Below are 25,642 nucleotides of genomic sequence, written 5' to 3' on the forward strand. Positions count from 1 at the left end.
GAATTGATAACATTCACAAACTATTGGTATAACAAGCTCACCTGCACACACACAAGCACCTAGCAAAGTAGTTCACTCGAATGATAAGGCACCTGGAGACAATCCTGATTTCTCACCGAAAGAGTCACATATCTGAAGCCTAAAGATGAAGATATAATAAACCCAGAGAAATACAGGTCAATTATCTGCCTCCCAACGATGTACAAGCTCCTGATCAGCTGCATAACCAAGAAGACATCAGACCACTAAAAGAGTCAGAACATAATAGCCAAAGAGCAGAAAGGATTCAAGGAGCAATTAACCATATGCTGCAGTTGTGGAGCATCGATTATAGCAAGGCCTTCGACTCTGTACCTCACAGCTGGCTAATCGAGACCCTGAAGATCTACAAGGTCAATCCGATAGTGACAAACTTCCTAGGAGCAACAATGGCGAAATGGAGTACCACCACTAAGGCCGAGAAAATCACAACCAGGCCAATCCCCATTAGAAGAGGAATCTTTCAGGGAGATGCTCTGAGCCCACTGTGGTTCTGTCTAGCACTCAACCCACTATCCACCATGCTTAATGGCAGCAAGTATGGATATAATCTCAAAGAAGGAAGAACCTGTACACCCTCACCCACCTGATGTATATTGATGACATCAAGCTCTATGCGGCAACCGAGAATCAACTCCAGCAAGGAGATCAGGATGGAATTTGGTCTAGACAAATGCAAGACCCACACAATGCACCAGGGAAAATTAGTTTGCCAAAACTACCAGCTGCTGACTGGTAAAGAAATTGAAGCTATTACAAAAGGAGAGACCTACAAATACCTAGGAATGATGCAGGCTCAGCAGTTAGAGCACAAGGAAATCAAGAAGTGTCTGACCAAAAAATATCATCAGAGACTCAGAAGCCTGTTGAAAGCAAAATTGAACGGAGGGAACACAGTTAAAGCCATAAACACCTATGCAGTTCAGTACTAACATACACCTTCGGGGTCATAGATTGAACTAACACCAAGCTAGAAGATATCATGCGAAAGACAAGGAGAATGATGAACAAGAGCCGCCAACAGCAACCTGAAGTCAGCAGTGGAGAGACTAACAGCTCGGAAAGAGGGAGGAAGGGGCCTGATAGACCTGATAGAGCAACAGAAAACAGCGATAGTTAACCTGAAGGATTACTTCGAGAACAACACAGCACCTTTCCACCAGGCCATAAGGAAGATAGATAAGTGGCATACCCCACTCAACCTAAGCGAGGAACCCCCACCCACCCAGACGGCACAAGAAACAAAGTTAGAAAGATGGGCAAAGAAGACATTCCACGGCAGACACTACAATGACCTCCATCAAGATCATATCGATAACAGTGCTTCCAATGCATGGCTCACAAGCAGGACGTTCTTCCCTGAGACTGAGGGATTCATGCTAGCCATTCAAGACCAGCTAATCAACACCAGAAACTATAGAAAATACATCTCAAAGGAGCCCGGAATGTCAGATGACACATGTCGGCAGTGCCACCTGGCCTCAGAAATGATCCAACACATCACCGCGGATTGCAAGGTGATCACCCAGACTGAGTACACTCATAGACACTTCCAGGTAGTCAGAATAATACATCAGAAGCTAGCGAGGAAATACCAGTTGATCAAAGAAAGTGTACCATACTACAAGTACGAACCCCAGGCAGTAATAGAGACCTGAATCCACAAGCTGTACTGGGACCATGCCATAATAACGGATAAGACCATCCTGCACAACGACCGGACATAACCCTTGTGGACAAGATGGAAAAGGCTACCTACCTGATTGACATGGCGGTGCCTAACAGTAGCAATGTCCAGAAAAACCCATGAGGAAAAAATTATGAAGTACATGAACCTGAGACATGAAGTCAAGGAGATGTGGCATATGCATAAAGAGCCTAGCAGCAATAGGTCTCCCAGAGAACACCTACAAGGAACTCCAGAAAGTCACAATCCTGAACACCTGTAGGATAGTCAGAGATTTCCTCGACCAACAGTAACACCAGACATAACAACTACCCTGCGTACTTGGCAGCAGTACCTGTCATGGAGTGGAATCCCCGAATCAGGGAGAAATAATATATAAGAGCAACAATAATAATAATAATAACAATAAGAAGAATAATAATAAGAAGAAGAATAATGTGGGTAGCAGTAACCCAAGAGAAACATAAATTAAACTGCACAATTAAACACAGGTCTTTTTCTTTCTCCACCTCAGGGAGGTGGAGAAAGAAAAAGACCTGTGTTTAATTGTGCAGTTAGATATGAATTTTTCTGAGCAGTACAGATGGGCTTCCAGAGCAGGTCATGGAGTTTTGTCAATGATATATAGAAATTTTGCTAGCAGAGACAAGGAGGTGATTGTCAATTTGTTTAAGGCAATTGTCAGGCGACACCTTGAGTACTGTATACAGGTCTGGAAGACTTATTTTAGGAAGGATGTAGAGTTGATAGAATGAGTACAGAGAAGGGCAACAAGATTGGTGAGAGAACAAAGGGGCACACGCTTATGAAGAAAGGTTTAAGTTTTTTTTTTTTTTATGAGAACCCCAAACACGAGAGGTATTATAACCTATAGTACTTAGTACCGTGCTTGGGTTGGAGGTTGAGAAGACGAAAGAAGATATTTGTTGATATTGGACTTGAACTTCTGTAGATTGTAATTTTCAGGAAATACGTATGAAGGAAGGTTGTTCCAGAAAACGGCAGTTGAATGAATAAATGAGGAAGATGAAAAGTTGGTTCTGTGGGTTTGAAGTTGGACAGTAAATGGATGTTGGCTGGTGGCGGCACGTGTTCGGACTGTTTTGAAAGAGAGAGCGGGAATTATAGAAGCCAATTCAGAAGAACAGTGCCCATGGAAGTATCTGTAGAAGAGGCATGCAGCAGAAACAGTGCGTCTATGAGAAAGCGAGTGGAGAGACTCTGTTAGAGATGAATCATTAATTAACCTAACTGCCCTCTTCTGAATGGAATCAAGAAGCCTGAGAGAGGTTTTGGGGGCACCACCCCAGATGTGGGAACAATATTCCATGGCAGGGCGGATTTGTGATTTATACAGAGTGAGCAGCTGTTTGGGAGAAAAGTAACGCTGAGAGCGAAAGAGAAAACCAAGTTTTTTAGATGCAGAGGAAGCAATATTTGTAATGTGCTTGTGCCAAGAGAGATTAGAAGTCAGGGTAATCCCCAAAAGAGATATATCATTTTGCCTAGAAATCGGAGTGTCACTAAAGATAAGCATAGGGGCAGAAGAATCCTTTTTGCGAGATATAAGACAAGATTGAGTTTTAGAAGGGTTGAAATCAACTAAGTTGTCTTTGCCCCACTGGAGAATTACCTGAAGATTGGCATTTAAGGAATTGGCAGCAGATTTTCGAGAACTTGAAGCTGATTGAGCTGGACAAGGTTTCTCAAAATGGAAAGTTGAATGCAATGTGCTATCATCGGCAAAACTATGGATAGGATTTCCAGTCAATGGAAGAAGGTCATTGATATACAAGAGGAAAAGAGTGGGGGAAAGAACTGAACCTTGGGGGACACTGGCATTAGTGGAGAAGTCAGAAGACAGAGAGCCATCTACCATCACCCTCAGTGACCGATCAGAGAGAAAACTGGATAACCAATTACTAAAAACAGTTGGCAAACCATAAGATGGAAGCTTGTTTAGAAGACCTTTATGCCAAACACGATCAAAAGCCTTTGAGATGTCAAGAGCAACTACTTGTGTTTCGCCGAACCTTTCCATTGAATTAGTCCATAAATGGGTAACATAAGCCAGAATATCACCAGTGGATCGACACTGACGGAATCCATACTGGCGATCGTTGATCAGACGGAAGGTTTCTAGGTAGTTTAAGAGTTGCCGGTTAATTGATTTCTCCATTACTTTAGAAAGAGTAGAAGTAATTGCAATGGGACGATAATTGGATGGGAGGGATTTGTCACCCTTTTTAGGAACTGGCTGGATATGAGCAAATTTCCAAGCAGAAGGAAAAACACCTTTGGAATAAGAAAGTGAAAAAAGGCGGCAAAGAATAGGAGTAAGTTCAGGAGCACAGGTTTTGAGAACAAGTGGAGAAATACCATCAGGACCTGGAGCTTTCTTAGCATCAAGATTCATCAAAATCCTTCTGATATCCTTTTGACGGAAGACCACAGGAGGCATTGAATGGAGCGTGTTAGGAATGGTGGGAGGTGTTTTACCAAGATCGTTAATACATGAGCTCGAAGAAAAATGGGATGCTAGCAGGTCAGCTTTATCCTTGGCTGAAGTGACAACAGAACCATCTGGTTTGGACATAGGTGGGAGCAGAGATGGGCAAAAGTTGCGGCCAATAGCTCTGGCAAGAGACCAGAATGCTCGGCTACCATTAGGGCAAGAAGCAAGTTTTCTACTCTTAGCCTGTTCAAACTCTAGTTTGGACTGATTAATAACTGCTTTACAATTGTTGCGAGCTTTGGTGTAGGCAGAAAATGAAACTGAGGAATTAGAAACAAGCCAATTACGATATGCAACGTTCTTCTCTTGGACAGCCTTAGCACATTTATTGGAAAACCAAGGTTTAGATAAAGGACGAGATTTTAAAGTGGAGTGTGGGATAAAGGATTCCATTCCTGCAAGAATAATTTAACTGACACGATCTGAGCAAACGTTGACATCAGAAGTTTTGAAACAGTAATCAGACCAAGGAAAAGAAGAAAAGAAGTCTCGCAGGTCATCCCATTTTGCATTCTTGTAATGCCAAACAATACGAGGTTGGGAATAGCCATGAGATAAAGGTTCCATTGGAGAAGAGACAATCACCAAGTTGTGATCTGAAGTGCCTAAAGGACCTCTCACTTCAACCTTGTACTTAAAAGGGTTGTTTGTGAGAAAAAGATCAAGCGTATTGGCTGTATGATTAGGATTGTCTGGTATTCTTGTAGGTAAATGAACAATCTGTGCTAGGTTCTGCAAGTTGCAGCATCTGGAGACTAGGCATGTGAGAGGTGATCTGATTGAGGTGTATAAGGCCTTGAATGGTTTGAGCAGGCTCAATGCTGATGGGATACTTCCGCTTGCTCAGATTACGAACCAGAGCTGGCATAGATTCAAATTGAAGAAAGACAGTTGTAGAATAGATGTGCAGAAGTTTGCCTTTAGCCAAGGGGTAGTTGATTGCTGGAACAGACTTCCATCTGTTGTTGTGTAAGTTGATAGGTTAAATAAATTTAAGGCTGAACTAGACAAACATTGGGAGTAACCAGATGGTTGATATGGGAAGTGTTTTTTTTTTTTTTTTTTTTTGGCTGATGCTATATAAGCTTGTTTTCTTGCATCATATGCCTCAACTAATGCACTGCTGCAGCAGGCCCACAATATTTATATTCGCAACATATGGAGGCCTTCTGCTACAGTGGGGTGGGATATAAATAGTTTGGTCTTATAGTGTATCTACTAGCTCACTCTGACATTATTTGTATTTTTATCACTTCACACGACAAAATTTACTCATAGGAACCTTTTACCTTTTTTTACCTGCTCTTCCATTAACTATTTCACGAGTGAGTTTTACTGAATGTGTGTATTTGATGGGAGGCGTTTCCTCATATGAGCAGCTCTGTGGAGAGAATTTCTTCATGGAATTTTAAAACTTTGCAAAAATTAGTCATGTACATACCTTATTTTTTTTGTGAATGTGCTCTTATTTTTCCTTTGTTCTCCAAAATTAGAATGAAATAATTGTAAAAAATCAAATCAAAATAAAAAAATATATATATACATAAAAAAAATAATAAAAACTATAAAATATTTGTTAAAAAAGAACAAACCAAAATCTTTTTCAACTCCTGGATCTGAAATACTGGAGAATTTTGGATTTTGTAAACCTAATTAATTTAAATAGTAGCTATGATCAAACAAACCTAATTAATTTAAATAGTAGCTATGATCAAACAAACCTAATTAATTTATATAGTAGCAATTTTAAAAGCTATTTTCATGCTGCAACCTATAATAAGCTGTCTATAATTATTTGGAAATAGTGTGATCTCAGGATTTCTGAAAGGGTGGCTAAAGCATTGTTTGGAGAATCATTAAGTTTTAATCATCATATATCAACAAAAAGAAACATTATTTTGTAAAGGGGGACAACTATAGATCTTTTAGCCAATACCTAGGAATGCCACTGTTTAGAAACTGAGGTTCCATGTTGCCAACAGGGAAAAACACTGAAAAATTAAGAAAATGTATCCACAAAATGCATAATTTATGCATTTATCCAAAAAACATCCACAAAAGCCTTGCTAGTGTTTGAGTGACCAACCCACAAGTTCAGTCAATCTCTGGAAAGTTAAAATAGTATTACTATTAATAATGGCCATATGGGGCAAGAAAGCCTAAGACTGCTACACCATACAAAAAAAAAAAAAAAAAAAAAAAAAAAAGAAGAGAACAAAGTAAAAGAGTATATAAAATAAATAATTAATAAATAATAAAAGAAAAGGAAATAAACAACCTATGCATTTTCCTCCTCATGTAGGCCTATTCTTGCAGACCGTCGGCACTGCTCAAAAAATTTCATATCTGCCTGCACAATTACCCTCCCCCCCATGTTCTTTTCATTCTCTACCACTGTCAGTGTAGTACCACACAGTTGATACGTTATTCTGGGGTTACTGCTACCCATAGGCAGTACTTAACATTTGTCAATGTTACACTTCAGTTGTCACCTCTCAGCCCACCTGCTAAACTTTTCTAGATCCTATTGTAGTAGCGTACTCTCAGTGTCATTAACAACCCTGCCAACCTTTGTATTTTCTGCAAACTTAGACATTAAGCCTGATATACCTTCATCAATATTATTAATAAATACAGAAAACAACAATGGACACAAGACTGAATCCTGGGAGACTCCACTAATAACATTAATCCATGAAGAGCAGTGTCCATTGATTACCACTCTGTCTCCTCCCACTCAACCATCCCTTTATCCATAGCAGCAATTTGCCCCCAATGCCACACTGCTCCAATCTGTACAGTAGTCTTCCATGTGCAACAGTATCCAAACCATTCCTATATGATATAAGAATTATTCTTTACATCCAGTTCCTTTGTGACCACATCATAGTATCCAATCAAATTATTCATATAAGACTTCCTCTTAACAAACCCATGCTGTGTATGAACTATAACTGCAGACTTGTCTAGATGATCCTGTATTGCTTCCTTAACCAATGCCTCCATTAATTTCCCTGGAACAGAAGATAAACTAACAGGTCTGTAATTACTCATGTCACCCTTTCGTCCCCTTTCTGAATTGGGGACAGATATGCACAAATCCAGTCCATGGGTACCTCCCTGGAGTCCAAGGAAGCTCTCAAATTTATGTCTAATGGTTTGCTTATTTCCTTTGCTGCCTTCTTTAATATAACTGGATAGATCCCATCCACCCTGTCCATTGATTACCACTCTCTGTCTACTTCCACTCAACCATCCCTTTATCCATAGCAGCAATTTGCCCCCAATGCTACACTGCTCCAATTTGTATAGCAGTCTTCCATGTGCAACAGTATCAAAACCATATCAAAACAGTGTCATAACCCCAGAATAACGTATCAACTGTGTGGTACTACACTGACAGTGGTAGAGAATGAAAAGGACATGGGGGTGGGGGGAGGGTAATTGTGCAGGCAGATATGAACAGGCATTTGGATGGAATGGAGTGATTTTTTTTTTTTTTTTGGCTGATGCTGCATAAGCTCATACACTCGCTTTCTTGCATCACATGCCACTACTACTACTACTACTACCCCAGGTGCCTTTCTTATGTTTATCTTCAACAGTTTCTGCTCCACTTTGCTCTCAGTTATTACAAAATCATTTAGTTCACTGCCAGAGTTTAATACACATCTAGTATTCCCCTCCCTGAATAACTCCTCACGTGTTAATTTAGATGCAAAATAATCAACCAGTTTGCTAGCTACTTGAGCAGGATCATCAACAGTTGAACCATTGATATCAAGTGGACCAATCTGGTTCATTCTCTTCCTTCTAGAGTTTACATAAGTGAAGAACTCTTTGCTACTTTATTTTGTATCCTTTGCCTGCCTAACATCCTTTGTGACTTGATTACAGATCAACTTATATGTACCAGAGGCTTCTTTGTTACCTGTTAATTTATATGTATCCCATGAATTTCTCTTCTCTGCCACATGTCTCATTAGTTCATCTGACATCCATTTAGTCCTAAATCTTGAACAATATTTCTTAGTTGGTATGAAAAGCCTAGTAGCTTCCAAGATTAATCCTTTGAATGCTTCAAATTTAGAATTCCCTGCTGGTAACATCATCAGTTGGTCCCACTGAATAGAATTTAAAAACTGTCTCAGACTACCATAGTCACTTTAACGAAAGCAAAAATCCTTCCCTTTATTTCTGATGGTAGTTACCTCTTTGAGAAATCCAACATCAGCACTCTGTGAACACTGCCACCTAGTGGTTCCTTTATCTGCAGATTCTTAATGCATGAAGAATCACTACTGATAATCGGATAAAGATTATTACTCCCTCTAGCTGCCTCCCAAACATGCTGCTATAGAAAACAATCATCCAATAATTCCACAAAAGTCTTGCTACTGTGCAAGTGACCAATCCACAAGTTCCAGTCAATATCTTGGAAGTTAAAATCCTCCATTATAAGACAATCTGATTTATTAGACCACTCTATTTTTCTGTACAGTTGTTCATTATACTCATCTGAGTCATTAGGCCTATAACACACTCCTACTTCAATTTTGCTTTGCCAGTGTTTATAGTAGTAGTGGCATGTGATGCAAGAAAAAAAGTGTATGAGCTTATGCAGCATCAGCCAAGAAGAAAAAAAAAAAAAAAAAAAATCACACCATTCCCTCCAAATGCCTGTCCAGTTAGTTCCTCCTTAAATTTATTTAACCTATCAACTTCCACAATGACAGATGGAAGTTTGTTCCAGCAATTAACCACCCGCTGGCTAAAGGCAAATTTCCGCACATCTATTCTACATCTGTCTTTTCTTAATTTGAATTTATGCCCCCTTAGGTTCGTAATCTGAACAAGTCGAAGGATCCCATTAGAATTCAGCGTGCTCAACCCATTCAAGGCCTTATACACTTCAATCAGATCACCGAGCAGGTGTCTAGTCTCCAGCCACTGCAATTTGCAGAACTTAAGCCTCTCTTGGTAAGAGGATCCCTTCATTCCCCTCACCAATCTTGTTGCCCTTCTCTGTACACGCTCAAGCAAATCTACATCCTTCCTAAAATGAGGCCTCCAGACCTGTAGCAGTACTCAAGGTGTGGCCTGACCATTGCCTTATACAGAGGGACAATCACCTCCTTCTCCCTGCTAGCAAAATTCCTATATATCATTGACAAAACCCCATGACCTGCCCTGGCAGCCTGTCTGCATTGCTCAGAAAACTTCATATCTCACTGCACAATTACTCCCAGGTCTTTTTCATTTTCTACCACCTTAAGTGTAGTACCACACAGTTGGTACGTTTCTCTGGGGTTACTTCTACCCATATGCAGTACTTTGCATTTGTCAAGGTTAAACTTCAGTTGCCACTTCTTAGCCCATCTGCCCAAATTATCTAGATCCTGTTGCAGTAGCACACCCCATTACTGTCATTAACAACCCTGCCAACCTTTGCAAATCATCTGCAAACTTCGATATTAAGCCTGATATACCTTCATCAATATCATTGATAAATATACAAAACAACAGTGGACCCAACACCGAACCTTGTGGGACTCCACTAATAACATTAGTCCACGAAGAGCAACACCCATTGATTACCACCCTCTGTCTTCTCCCACTTAACCATCCTTTTATCCATTGTAGCAACTTACCCTTAATACCATTCTGCTCCAATTTGTACAATAGTCTTCCATGCGCAACAGTGTCAAAAACTTTCCTGAAATCCAAATATATGATATCAAAATTATTTTTTGCATCCAGTTCCTTTGTAACTACATCATAATATCCTATCAAATTTGTCAGACAAGACTTTCCCTTAACAAACCCATGCTGTGTCTCAATTATTGCTGCAGTCTTGTCTAGATGATCCTGCAATGCATCTTTAACAAGTGACTCCATTATTTTACCCGGAACAGAAGTTAAACTAACTGGTCTGTAATTACTTGTGTCACCCTTCGATCCCCCTTTGTGAATTGGGGATACATTTGCACATCTCCAGTCAGTGGGAACCTCCCCTGAGTCCAAGGATGCTCTCATAATTATGGCTAAGGGTTTGCTTAGTTGCTTTGCTGCCTCCTTTAATATAACTGGATAGATGCCATCTACCCCAGGAGCTTTTCTTATGTTTAACTTCGACAATTTCTCCTCCACTTTGCTTTCAGTTATTACAAAATCATTAAGTATCCTGCTACAATTTGATAACCTTCTGCCATTTTCAAACCTTAACAATTCCTCATGTGTGAATGTAGATGCAAAATACTCATTCAGTTTGTTTGCTATCTGAGCAGGATCATCAACAGTCGAACCATTGATGTCAAGTGGACCAATCAGATTCATTCCCTTCCTTTTAGAATTTATATAAGTAAAGAAATCCTTGCTGTTTTTCTTAGCATCTTTTGCCAAGGATTCTCGTAATCTGCCTTCGCCTGCCTAACCTCCTTTGTGACCTGATTACAGACTAGCTTTTATCTGTCATAGGCTTCTGAGTCGCTTGATAATTTATATGCATCCCATGCATTTTTCTTCTTTGTTACGAGTCTCATTAGTTCGTTAGATAACCATTTAGGCCTAAACCTTGAACAATATTTCTTAATAGGTATGAAACTTTTAGTAGCATCCACGATTAATTCCTGGAATGCTTCCCACTTAGAATTTACTGTTGGTAACATCGTCAGTTGATACCACTGTACAGAATTTAAAAACTTGGAGACCACTGTACTCACCTTTACGGAAGCAAAAACCCTTTCCTTTACCCCTGATTGTAATTAAATCTTTAAGTAAATCCCACATCAGTACATTGTGATCACTGCCACCTAGTGGTTCCTTTATCTGCAAATTCTTAATACACGAATAATCACTGTTGATAACCAGATCAAGAGTATTACTCTCTCTGGTTGCCTCTCGAACATGCTACTGCAATAAACAATCATCCAATAAATCCATAAAAGTCTGACTAGTGTGTGAGTGACAACCCACAAGTTCAGTCAATATCTGGGAAGTTAAAATCGTCCATTATAAGACATTCCGATTTACTAGCCCACTATTTCTCTGTACAATTGTTCATTGTACTCATTCGAGTCATTAGGCCTATAACACACTCCTACTCTTATTTTTGCTTTCGCAGTGCTTATGTCACACCATACTGACTCAACAGTGCACTGTTCATCTGTATCAACTGGATGCACTTCTTTTGATTTTATGTTTTTCTTAATTAACAGCATAACACCTCCTTCCTCCCTTTCTATCCTGTCAATCCTTTCTGTACACATTGTACTCCCCAAATTCCAGTTCAGCATTCCTTATATCTGTGTGACACCACGTCTCTGCTATCCCAACAATATCCGCCTTTGATGTCTTGACCAACACTTCAAATTCATCAAATTTATTTTCTATACTTCTAGCATTGGTATACATGCAAGCATACATGCTCCTATTCCTATTCATAGTTACCCTAACACATCCCATATACCCACCTATTTCAGGATGACTGCCATCTACACCAAACTGACTCAACACTGCACTGTCCACCCTTTTCAACTGGTTGCACTTCCTTAGATTAGATGTGATTCTTAACTAATATAATAACCCCCTTCTCCTCCCTTTCTATCCTGTCTATCCTTTCTGTACACATTGTACTCACCAAATTCCAATTCTGCATTCCTTATGTCTGCGTGACACCACATCTCTGATATCCCAACAATATCTGACTTTGATGTTTTGATTAACACCTCAAATTCATCAAATTTATTTACCAAACTGCTTACATTGACGTACACACAAGTATACATGCACCTGTTCTTATTCTTAGCTACCCTAACACAGCCCGTATATTTACTTGTTCCGCAATGACTTCTGGCAGTCTCTGATATCCCTGTACCTTGTTTTCCACGCTGCTGCTCATTCCAATAGAAGCAGTGCAAGAAACATTTTCATATCTGCCAGCGGCTACTGTTAATATATTAGTCCGTGTATTCTCCCAAGTTTTTGATGCACAACTCAGGAAGAGTGATGTGCCTTTCATAAGTAAAGTGCTATAATGAATTAATGTGAATAAATTAAATGGACTAAATCATGTTAAACATCGTTCAATGTGGCAATTTCCTGAATGTTCACAGCTTTGACCTTGGTGCAGTATCCTTTAATACTGCACATTCAAAACTAGTGATTTGATGTGTGGTTAGTGGATTCATGATGCAATGCAGGTATGAAATGAAAGGGAGTTTTCTTTTACATTAACCCATTGTTTAACATTTTCAACCCGTGATGGAGCAGCGTATATTAGTCATGAATATTAATACAGTAGGCCATCATTATAATGTGGTTTGCTTTACGCTGATTTACTATAAAGCTATTCTTCTATTAAAACTCATATCTCTCTATAATGCTGTCAGAAATCACTATAATGCTCTTTTACCAGTGTACTGATTGAATTTTTGGCACGTTTAACAAAAATGTTTCATCTAATGTAGTCGATAGCTTGATAATGATTAACAAAACAGCATTAAAACGTTTCCCCTGCCCATTTGAGAAATTTTCCTACGCTCAGTGAAATTTTCTCTGAAGCTAATTTAATTGCAATATAATGACTTGTTAAGTAGTTCCAATATCAATATTTTAAAAAATGATCAAGTAACTGCTTGTAATATTTGCATTATATGCATTTATCTGGAGTCTAGTCATCACCCAGTACAGTGTTAGACATTGTCTGTAATGGACAGTTTATTTGAACATTGTATCATAATTAATGCAGCGCAGCTACGTTTTGAAAGAGTTAATAATGGTGGATAAGAATGAAAAAGCAACATCTGGATGTGGTACGAGAATTACAAAGGTAATTACACAGAAATAAGACTGAATTTGAAAATTAAATTAGACGTTTTTAAGTGAACTGATTCCGGTCAATGACAAATGGATGTGTGCAATAATTTAGGACTGGTAGGCTTAACTGTAAGAACAATTATAAAAAATAAAGAATTAATTTTAGCAGGGGGAGAAAGACAACTGTTCCACTGCAAGCAGCTATATTGTCTAGGCAGGCTATTATTAATAATAGCCAGCTAAATAATTTTATTGCCTTCTAAATAATTTTATTGAAGATAATATCCAATGCAAAATTCTGTTCAATTAAATATTATTAAAGAAAAACCAATTAGTCTATTTGATGATCTGAAGAAAGTTCACCTCAAAAAAAAAAAACACGTGGAACCATTTAAAGCTAGTAAGGGCTGGTTCAAAAGATTTAAGATCCAGGGAGAAGTTAACTTGTTTTTATCAAGTGCAGATCAAGGAGCCGAAACTTCAAAAAAGAACTTGCTAAATTATTGAAAAGGCGTGTTATACTTCTCAACAAGTTTTTAACATAGATGAAACAGGACTTTATTGGAAACAAATGCCTAAAAGAAGTTTCATATCGAAAGAAGAAAAAAACATGTAAGGCTTCAAAGCAGCGAAGGATCGGTTGACTTTATTGTTGGGTGGTAATGGACCATCCAACAGATCGGATTAATAATGGACCAGCCCAGGACCATCGGATTAATAAATTCACAATTTTAATTGCCATTTTAAATTCAATTTTGATACATAATATAGTTACTTACCACATAATTATATACATATGTAATGCAGAATATTTTTTATGTACAAATTTTTGAATATTAAATATTTTGACTGAAATTTGTGTGTCTTTTCACTACCATTTATTATTGATTAGGAAATATCCTATGGCACAGGCCAAAACTCACAAATACATATGTTAACTTACGGGAATAAGGCGCTTGCTTAGTGCTCTGTTTTTCCAGAATGATTTATCCAGTTTTAAGCGGAGATCACCTGTACCAAAAAGGCATGATAACTTTCTTGTAAAAGTCAATGATTTTTTGTCTCTAATTTCATAATTAAAAGCTTCCACAAGTGTGAATCAAAAGGAATCCAGTTTGCTGATATACTGACTGAAAACTGACATTACCTTAGAAAAAGTTAGATAATAATGATAAAAAATATATTAATTAATAATTGAAATACTCCTTTCATTATCAGAAAATACAGTTCATGATAGATTAAATAATGTAATGAAACACTCTTATACCATATGAATTTAACTCTTTGTGACATAATTATACTAAATATGATGTAAAGGTCCATTTCAGAACCCTTGCTGGATCCTATCATCAGACCACTGCATGAGATGATACCAGCATCACCTTGGATGTTGTCAGCAGAATTCATGATATATTCTATATACAGTCGATTCCAGTTATTTGGAACACATCGGGACTAGTGCATTTTGGCCCGATTAAGCGGCTGCCCCAATTATCCAAAGTTTCACCTAAATAGTTAAAAATACAATGGACCCCCCCCCCACTTTACAATTGCTTCACTATACAATCAAATCACATTACGATGGAGTCACCATAGTAAAGTACCGTTCACTATACAATGTGTAATAAGTGCCGGTCATTGTGATCACGTTTGTGAATTGAATTTTAATTCTATTAAACATTCAAATAGGAATTCAAATAGCTAAAATAGTAGGAATATTATCCACAAGCTATAAAAGTAAAGATATATTATGCACAAATTTAACCTTTATTACCTTACCAATTAAAAAATTAAATGATACGTGAAATTCGGAAGAATACGTGATAATCGGAATAATTAATACATACTGTAATATGTACATACTAACTAAACTAGTTGACATTTCTGTTCACTGACATTTGTGGGTGGGGGTTAAAATTTAAAACAGTAAAAAGATAAGCAATCAATAACAAAAAACACGGCACACACATATACTGCAAGTAACACGATATGCGCAAGTGAGAACGGAGTAACAAACTACGAAGCTTTAAAAATAGGAATGAAGAGAACATTCTGAAAATTATTTTTTATATGATTGAAGATTCCATAGAAGTGTAAACACATTTTACCATAATAACCTACAGAATTCCAGCTGTCAGTATTATCACAAATTCAATAAGATCGAGTTTACTATAAGTTTATGATAGATTTCACTAACACAAAAGCCCAATAAACAGGTGACTGCTAATTGTTTTTATTGTTTTATGGTTGTGACCTCCAGAAATCCGACCGAATCGCAGGGTAATCTTCAGTGCTGCGATCTCCTGCCCCAATTTTAGCAAAGTAAACCCTGGCTATTTTCTCGATTGGGTTCTGTTTTTTAAGATTTGTCCCAAATAAACAGCTGCCCCAATTAACTGGTGGTCCAAATAACTGGAATCCACTGTATATATCAATAGATACACTTTGTCAAATATTGTAAATCTATTTTTTGAAAACTCACATTCTGGAGGAATCTCATCAGTTAGGAAGTAACTTGTACTCGTCATTTTCAAGTATAATAGTACAATTTAAATTTATAACACTAATTATAATTTAGATTTTGTGTGTGTGTGTGTGTGTGTGTGTGTGTGTGTGTGTGTGTGTGTGTGTGTGTGTGTGTGTGTGTGTGTGTGTGTGTGTGTGTGTGTGTAAATAATTTATGAAGATTTACAATCTTTCCAACATGCCCTTCAAGGCATACATCAGAAGTAAAAAAAAAAAAAAGGCTTGTTCTGGTTTTCAAGAATATCAATGAGTGGTGAAGCATTCACTTCAATAACAAGGTACACATATTACTTATACAGAATGCTGAATCAACTGTTCTGTAGCAGTTGTTCTGATTAATATGACATTATCAAGTGTAATGTAATGAAATGACCGAAGACAAATTAAATTGGCTTTGAGAGTGAAATCCATTTTCTGTAGTGACAAACATGTCATTGCAACCATTTTCATTTTCAACATTAGCTTATTTTTAACACTGAAAGCTGAAGCAGCACTTCAAACTATTTGTTTATTCATTTTTAAGTCCATGGTTGGTGAAGTTAAAACTATATTTACAAGCAATCAAAAGCTACTCACCAAGGGTGAGTGCATTTCTGGAGCCCTAACAGGGTCATCAAATATTGATGCACTGCTGTTAAAGTGAATTCAGCTGCAATAACAATGAAGTTCATCTTGAACAATGAATTCATTTTGTCATTAGACTATGTCCTGGCACATAATAAATAAACTGAAAAAAAAAAAAAAAAAAAAAAAGAGCCAATTAAAATTATATTCAATCCTTATGGCTTCTTTTCTTTATCAGCTTTGCTGCTTTCCAAGATGTGTAACAAAATTTATTCATGGATACAGTAATTCGATATAATAATATTGAATTATTATTCAATATTATTATATTGAAGCAGCATAATTCAAGGAAATAGAGCTTATTTCCTTGAATTACCAGCAAAAAAAAAAAAAAAGAAGTCCCCTGTGTGTTTCATCTGAGTAACAGTAAAGGTGTCATCAGCATTTAGTTTAGTTAACCCTTTTACAACCTTATACACTTCAGTTAGATGAGATTACTAGTTTCCAGAGATTGCAATTTATATACATAGTGTTTCTTGGTAAGAATATCTTTTTGTGCTCTCAGCTAAACTTGTTGCTCTTCTCTGCATCCCTTCCAACAGATCTAAAATGAGGTTTTGAAACCTGTACGAAGATGAAGCCTAATCATTGTCTTACACATAGCACTTCTTTGTCCCTACTGGAAAAATTCCTGTATATCACTAATAGAACACCATCGTCTGTTCTACCAGCCTGTTTGCACTGCTAAGAGAATTTCATATCAGACTGTAGAATTACTTCTGGTTTCCTTCCTTCCTTATTAACTGTTGAGTTTAATGCTATCCCCCAAAGGGCATGATATTGCTACACAAATGTATCATTATTATCATTCATTTATTAATGTTAAAAGTCAATTTTCACTTTCCAACACATCTGCTTAGTTTAACTAGATCTTATACACCTTGACTACTGATAACCACCATGTACATCTTTGTGTCTTAGACAAAGGCGGGCACAATGGCTAAACTTGCACATAAAACATGAAATACTTATATCAATATCAATAATAAATATCAAAAACATTATGGGGCCCAACACTGACCCTCCTGTAGTACCCACTCATCACATTAGTCTATGAGCAGCAGTGGCCATTTGTAACCACTCTTTTCTCCTACCAATTGACCTTCCTTTCCAGTAGCAGCAGTAACTTGCTCCTAATGCTACATTACTCCAATTTATACATTCTTACGTGTGGTACAGTATCAAAGGCTTTAGTTAGCCTGTTATGCTTAGAATCATTAGTAGCAACAAATACTACAATATCACCTTTTGTATCCAAAAAAAGTTAATTATTATATGACATAGCCAACTTTTGCTCCTAGCAGACTTTCTCTGGTCATGTTGTCCCATCCATATTACACAAAATATTTTCCCAACAACATATCAAGAATAACAATGTATTATAAGTGCAATAGTAGGTTCTGCTTGTGGGATACATCACTTAACTTATACCATCCAGTGTGATGAATGAGGATACTCTAATAAGTTAAGTGATATATCTGCTAATTAAATCCCTTCAAGGGTAATGAATGCTTTTCTTCAAGCATGCAAATTCATCCAAGAAAACACTAAATTTTCCTACAATTTCTGCACTTTCTTAGCACAGCGTGCACACACACACACACACACACACACACACACACACACACACACACACACACACACACACAAAAGCATCTTCTGTAACATTATGTCCAGCTACATGGTGGACATACTGCTACAGAAGATGTAGGCACACCCAGGGTCCTGAGCTGGATATCATCGTTCTTCTATTTCTTGGTGATTCCTTTCTACTTCTGATTCTCTCTCTCTCTCTCTCTCTCTCTCTCTCTCTCTCTCTCTCTCTCTCTCTCTCTCTCTCTCTCTCTCTCTCTCTCAGAGTAAATTGGAATTTTTTTTGGCTGGTCCACCATAAGCCCCAGGTTTCCTTGCACCATATGGCTAATAATAATAACCCTGCCATGAATACACTTTGATGATACATGCTCAATAAAATGGCAGAAATTAGTTTAGTGCTACGCTTGTGTCATGTGTTGTGTTGTTGTTTCTTGGCACTTTGCTCCAAGAAGGTGGGACCCAACTATATATATATATATCTGTATTAAGCGAAGAATTATTTGTAAATTTTAACATAGAGATTTAATAGTCATCTCGCCCGTAAACTACTAATCAAAATCTGCTTATTACCAGCATTAGGCCATGATATCATATTACTTCCAAATTACTTTACTTACTACATTTTGCTTATTATCAGCTTTCAGCCCTTATTTTATAATACTGCTAAATTTCTTGATTCTACCATGGTACTACATTATTACTATCATACTATCTTATATATATTCGAACCTAGTTTTGAGGGCAGTTGACAACAGAAACAGATAGCCACATTAATTATGGGCCGATATATTGAGAGGGTTAGCCCTAGAAAAAGTCCCTTTCAATATATCTACTAACCCATAATTAACACATTTTATAACTTTTATATTTTTGCCTTATTATTTTATTTTATATATTTTTGCTCTATCATATTTCCATCTATGCTACTACCACTACTACCTTTTTTTGCCTTTTCCTTTACGTTTTATCTCATTTTGTTTTGCTCTCACTTTATATTACATATTGTACTTCTAGGTTTTTGCCACTGTGCCGGCGTTGGGCCTTTGCACGTTACTTGGGCGTTTTTGACGCACAGGTATTTCGCAGACTGCACCTAATCTCACTCAACCTGCTACCTCATTGCCAATCCGATAAATTTTTACTCTACCATATTCTATCATATCTAGGAAATTTTTACTCTACCATATTCTATCATATCTAGAACATATATATACACATGTACTTCAGTTAATGGACTAATTCATACCCCACAGGTAATGGTGCAAGACCTATGGGTGCACAACAGCCTATACCATTAGCACCTAACAAGTGGTACCAGCAAGTTAATCATGCCTCTACATGCAAATATAGAGACCACCCCTTAAATGAGCCAGTGCTTAAAAAAAAAAAAAAAAAAAAGCAAACTGGTAAGTCAAATACTAACAATTAAAATATATTTCTATACCAAGTCCAGTATATAAGTTCAATGATAAGTAATGATAATAAATATCATAGTAAGAATGTCTAAGAAAAGTCCATGAGGAGCACTAAATATTACAATTCAGTTACAAAATCAAGCTATGTGCAGGTTTTTAACTGAACTATTTCCAGCTACAGACATATCTGAATACATAATGAACACAATGGATGCAGGAAGGCCTTGATTCATAGGAGAACTGCCTGCAGCAATCGTCTCCCCATGAGCCAAGGCATCCTCATTACTCTTGGTAACACACTTTGCTGTTCTAGACTCTAAGGCATCATTTCAATAAAATAATTTATTCATATAGCACTAAATCTGAATGTTATGCTATGTGATATACTAGACACTATTCCCTACTACTCTAGCAATAAATATGTATTACAAAAAGTTTACAAAACAATACAACATTAATTATATGTCCACAGAAGCTTACAAAAGAAAATTTTCAAGAATTGTTTTACAGTTCTGTTTACAAATTCCCCATTACTGTTTAAATTTGCAGTGATGCTGCAATATTCATATTGGCAAGAGCTGGCTTTACCTTTGTTTATTAGAGAATAACCCTTATAGTTAAAGAGATCAATAAAAATATAAAAGCTTTAATACAAAATATTAAAGGGGAATGAAAAAAAACAAACAAACAAACATCTAAATAATTAATACCTTCCACAGCCTCACAAGAATCCAGTTCGACTGGGCCCAGGCACGATTTTCATATGGCAGAAGTAAAGCTTTAACTAAATTCATTTGGCTGTAAAAATAACATATATTTGAAACAATTTTTTCTACAAGGTCTTTTTAATAAACATCTATATCTCATGGAATGAGATGAGATGCAATGAAAGTGATTACTAATACATTAAAACAAACTTTTTCTCCCTAAAAATATGTTTTGTTTGTTTAAAGGAAAAGCATATATCTCAGTGCATGTTATATATAGCTATTATACTAATAATAGCTATAAATGATACTGAAATTGGAAAAACTTTCCTGACTATCACTGAATATTCTGAATCACATCTGTCATGCAAAAAACTTATAGTTGCATACAAAAAACAGAATGAGATGAAGAATAGAATGCAGTTGGAAATTTTAGGGTGACCTTTCATGACACCATCAATCACATGGAGGCCTATATTGTCTTCCAATTTAAAAATTTATTTTTGCATTTCCAAATTTTTTTTTCTTTCATTTATAATCTAATAATAGTTCTTTTTTGGTAATCTTTTTCAAAGACATGATATACAGTTTTTAAGTTTCTAGAGAAAAAAAAAAAAAAACATGCTGTCATAAATAATTGAGTCACTTGATACTCAACACCACTTAACCATCCCTTAAGTGGGATTAGTGTGCAGGTAAATAAAAATAGAGAATAGTGAAAATCAAGTTACTTCAACCTCTGTAGAGTGAACTGCCTTTAATTTCCTCAAGGAATAAAAATAATTCTCAGACATTTCAAGATATCTCCTGTATCATTTCTTCAGTGAATGAATTGCCATCTTATTATACATAACATTAACTGTAAAAAGGAGACATTCAGTCACTGAAGATGTGTCACAAGACATCCAGTTACAGGTGTTAAACTTGTAACTGATGTCACAAGACATCAGTTACAGGTGCTTAGATTTTCACTTTTCTCCAAAATAATAATTGCACTACATTTTATTACAGTAAAAATACAAAATAATAATACATATTATTTTTATTAATATGCTTGTATAAACTACAATATACTTAATATTAAACACAATTTATTTGTCTGTAATTTTAAAACCATACATTTAATACTAAACAATTTATTTCTCTGTAATTAAAAACACGATTTAAATTATTCTTTATTTATGAATATTAAAATTTGATGTTTGTTTTAAAGATATCACTTTGATATTTCTTAAGTTTCCCCTTAAAACACTCAACATGTTAAAAGTCTCATTACTTGCCTCAGTTCTTTTAAAAAAATTGACTAAGGTGTCCATTGCACCTTGAGCTTGTGAGATTGTTAGCACTGATTTTGATTCACTTTCAATTGTCATCATATCATCATCATCTTTACCATCATCATTATCATCATTGTTGAGCACAGCATCTACAATGTCACTCTATGTAGGAAGACCACTAGTTAATAAGTTGCCATCGACTAGTACAAATTCATCAATGTTATCTGTATTAAAACCTACAACGTTATTATGTAGCAACCAGTCGGATAATGGTAAGTTGTTTTCTTTGTTTCCATCTTCATCTACAATTGAAATTTCATTTGAATTTAATTTTGATTTCTTGAAGCAATTCGATACGGTTGTCGAAATAACATTGTTCCACACATCATTCAATAAATTTATATATCCAATATCGATATAGACTCAGTAAGTTTCTGTTCTCTTTGACTGATCAGATGTAGAACTAGAAATCTTTTATAATATCTTTTCAAACTCTTGATTACACCTAAGTCCATTGGTTATAAAATTGATGTCACATTGGAAGGTGGAAACGCTAGCTTAATGTTGGACAAATTTTGAATCTGGGGATGTACAGGACAGTTATCACCTAACAATAAAATATTTTTCTTCTTTTTGAATAGCTCCTTATTCCAATCATTTACGTATTGCTGAAAAATATCCGAAGTCATCGAAGCTTTCTTGTTCGCAGTGTAATCCACAGAAAGTTTCCTTACGTTTTTGAAACACTGAGGTTTTAACGATTTTCTGATAACAAACAGATTTTTTTTTTTTTATCAGTTCCAGTCATATTTGCACATATGAGCACAGTCAACCGAGCCTTTGATTTTTTTTCCACAAACACGTTTTTCCCCTTTAAATATAAATGTATTGTCAGGGGTCAAATTATAAAAAAAGTCCTGTTTCGTCAGTGTTGTAGTAGTAGTAGCAGCAGCAATAGAGGCATGTGATGCAAGAAAGCAAGTGTATCAGCTTTTGTAGCATCAGCCAAAAAAAAAAAAAAAAACAATTTCACAGTACCATTCCCTCTAAAAGTTTGTCCAGTTCATCCTTTAATTTATTTAAGCTATCAACTTCCACAACGACAGATGGAAGTTTGTTCCAGCAATTAACCACCCGCTGGCTAAAGGCAAATTTCTGCATATCTATTCTACAACTGTCTTTCCTCATTTTGAATTTATGCCCCCTCAGGTTTGTAATCTGAGCAACCGGAAGAATCCCATCAGAATTCAGTGTGCTCAACCCATTCAGAGCCTTATACACCTCAATCAGCTCACCTCGCAGGTACCTAGTCTCCAGTCACTGCAATTTGCAGAACTTAAGCCTTTCTTGGTATGAGAACCCATTAATTCCCCTCACCAATCTTGTTGCCCTTCTCAACAAAATTGGTGAGGGATGAAGGATTGGTAAAGGATGTAGAGTTGCTGAAGCAACTCTATATCCTTCCTAAAAATGAGGCCTCCAGACCTGTAGGCAGTATCCAAAGCTTGGCCTGACCATTGCCTTATACAAAGGGATCAGCCTGGACTGTACTTGTTAACAGGAGAGATTGCTTCTACAGGGATGGGATACACTTAAATAGAAAGGGTGCAAGAATATTTGCTGATGCTATCGAGGCAGTGTTAGGTGGGTCGGAAAACTGCTAGCTTGGGAGGAGACAAAGACCAATAGATTGACAGTAGCCACTGGCAGAGGTGAAAGAGATTCTTGCACTGCTTCTATTAGAATGAGCAGAAGCCTGAAAAACAAGATGCATGATATTTCAGAGACTGCTGGGAGCCATTGCGGTACAAGTAAACACATGGGTTATTATTATTATTATTATTATTATTAGCCATAAGGTGCAAGGAAGCCTGAGGCTTATGCTGCACCAGACAAAAGCAAATAAAAAATTTGAATTACCCAGAGAGAGAGAGAGAGAGAGAGAGAGAGAGAGAGAGAGAGAACACAAGAGTCAGAAGTAGAAGGGAATCACCAAGAAAGAGAAGAATGATGATATCCAGCTCAGGACCCTGGGGTTGTGTTAGGGCAGCTAAGAATAGAAACAGGTGCAGGTATACTTGCGTGTACACCAATGTTAGGAGTTTAGTAAATAAATTTGATGAATTTGAGGTATTGCTCAAAACATCAAAGGCAGATATTGTTGGGATATCAGAGACGTGGTGTCACACAGATATAAGGGATGCAGAACTGGAATTTGGGGAGTACAACGTCTACAGAAAGGATAGACAGGATAGGTGCTATTAGTTAAGAAACACATAAAAACCAAGGAAGTGAAACCAGTCGACATCGCTGGACAGTGCAGTGTTGAGTCAGTTTGGTGTGACATAAGCATTGGGAGATCAAAATTGAGAGTAGGAGTGTGCTATAGGCCTAATGACTCTGATGAGTATAATAAGAAACTGTACAGGGAAATAGAGTGGGCCAGTAAATCAGAGAGTCTTATAATGGGAGATTTTAATTTCCCAGATATTGACTGGAATTTGGGGGCTGGTCACTCACACACTAGCAGGGCTTTTGTGGATTTATTGGATGATTGTTTTCTACATCAGCATGTTCGGGAGGCAACTAGAGGGAGTAATACTCTTGATTTGATTATCAGCAGTGATTCTTCATGCAGAATCTGCAGATAAATGAACCACTAGGTGGCAGTGATCACAGTGTGCTGAAGTGGGATTTACTCAAAGAGATAACTACCATTAGGGGTAAAGGGAAGGGTTATTGCTTCCGTAAAGGCGACTACGATGGACTGAGACAGTATTTAAATTCTATACAGTGGGACCAACTGATGATGTTACCAACAGCAAATTCAAAATGGGAAGCATTCAAAGAACTTATGTTGGAAGCTACTAGGCTTTACATACCAACTAAGAAATATTGTTCAAGGTTTAGGCCAAAATGGATGTCAGATGAACTAATGAGGCATATGGCAGAGAAGAAAAATACATGGGATACTTACAAATTAACACATGACACAGAAGCCTATGATAGATACAAGTTGATATGCAACAAGTTACAAAGGAGGTTAGGCAGGCGAAGGCAGATTACGAGAAATCCTTGGCAAGGGATGCAAAGAAAAACAGCAAAGAGTTCTTTACTTATGTAAACTCTAGAAGGAAGGGGATGAATCAGATTGGTCCACTTGATATTGATGGGTCAACTGTTGATGATCCTGCTCATGTAGCTAACAAACTAAATGAATATTTTGCATCGACATTCACACATGAGGAGTTATTCAGCGAGGGGAATGCCAGAGGTGTATTCAACTCTAGCAGTAAGCTACAGAATCTTGAAATAACTGGGAGTAAAGTGGAGGAGAAATTGTTGAAGATAAACACAAGAAAGGCACCCGGGGTGGACGGGATCTATCCAGTTATATTAAATGCGGCAGCAAAGGAAGTAAGCAAACCCTTAGCCATAATTATGAAAGCTTCCTTGGACTCAGGGGAGGTACCCATAGACTGGAAATGTGCAAATGTGACCCCAATTCTCAAAGGAGGATCAAAGGCTGACACAAGTAATTATAGACCTGTGAGCTTAACTTCTGTTCAAGGAAAATTAATGGAGGCACTGGTTAAAGAAGCACTGCAGGATCATTTAGACAAGACTTCAGTTATAGCTCGGACACAGCATGGTTTTGTTAAGGGGAAATCTTGCCTGACCAATTTGATTGGATACTATGATGCAGTCACAAAAGAACTGGATGCAGGGAATAGCTTTGATATTATATACTTGGATCTTAGAAAGGCTTTTGATACTGTTGCACATGGAAGACTGCTACACAAATTGGAGCGGTGTGACATTGGAGGCAAATTGCTGCTATGGATAAAGGGGTGGTTGAGGGGGAGAAGACAGAGAGTGGTAATCAATGGACACTGCTCATCGTGGACTAATGTTATTAGTGGAGTCCCTCAGGGCTCAGTGTTGGGTCCATTATTGTTTTCTGTATTTATAAATGATATTGATGATGGTATATCAAGCTTAATGTCCAAGTTTGCAGACGATACAAAGGTTGGCAGGGTTGTCAAGGACACTACTGACACTATGCTGCTGCAACAGGATCTGGAAAGGTTGAGCAGATGGGCTGAGAGGTGGCAAATGAAGTTTAACATTGACAAATGTAAAGTACTACACATGGGAAACAGCAACCCCAGAGCAACGTATCAACTCTGTGGTACTACACTGACAGTGGTAGAGAATGAAAGGGACTTGGGGGGTGGTTGTGCAGGCAGATATGAAGTTCTCTGAGCAGTGCAGACGGGCTGCAAGAGTAGCTCATGGAGTATTGTCAATGATATACAGGAATTTTTCCAGCAGGGATAAGGAGGTGATTATTCCCTTGTATAAGGCAATGGTCAGGCCACACCTAGAGTACTGTATACAGGTCTGGAGGCCTCATTTCAACAAGGATGTAGAGCTGC

General features: G+C 37.2%; 1 protein-coding gene across 1 annotated transcript in view; it reads right to left on the minus strand.

The window, feature by feature from the left end:
- Kpc1 (Kip1 ubiquitination-promoting complex subunit 1) overlaps nucleotides 1–25,642 on the minus strand; it is a 534,039-nt gene that overhangs the window by 114,464 nt on the left and 393,933 nt on the right. The window contains exon 24 of the mRNA XM_090388154.1: nucleotides 19,930–20,017. Coding sequence (XP_090244280.1) covers nucleotides 19,930–20,017 — 88 coding nt within the window. The remainder of the gene's footprint in view (nucleotides 1–19,929; nucleotides 20,018–25,642) is intronic.

This window comes from Mastigoproctus giganteus, chromosome 13 (assembly GCF_048544385.1).
Source record: "Mastigoproctus giganteus isolate SK-2022 chromosome 13, ASM4854438v1, whole genome shotgun sequence".
Lineage (NCBI taxonomy): Eukaryota > Metazoa > Arthropoda > Arachnida > Uropygi > Thelyphonidae > Mastigoproctus > Mastigoproctus giganteus.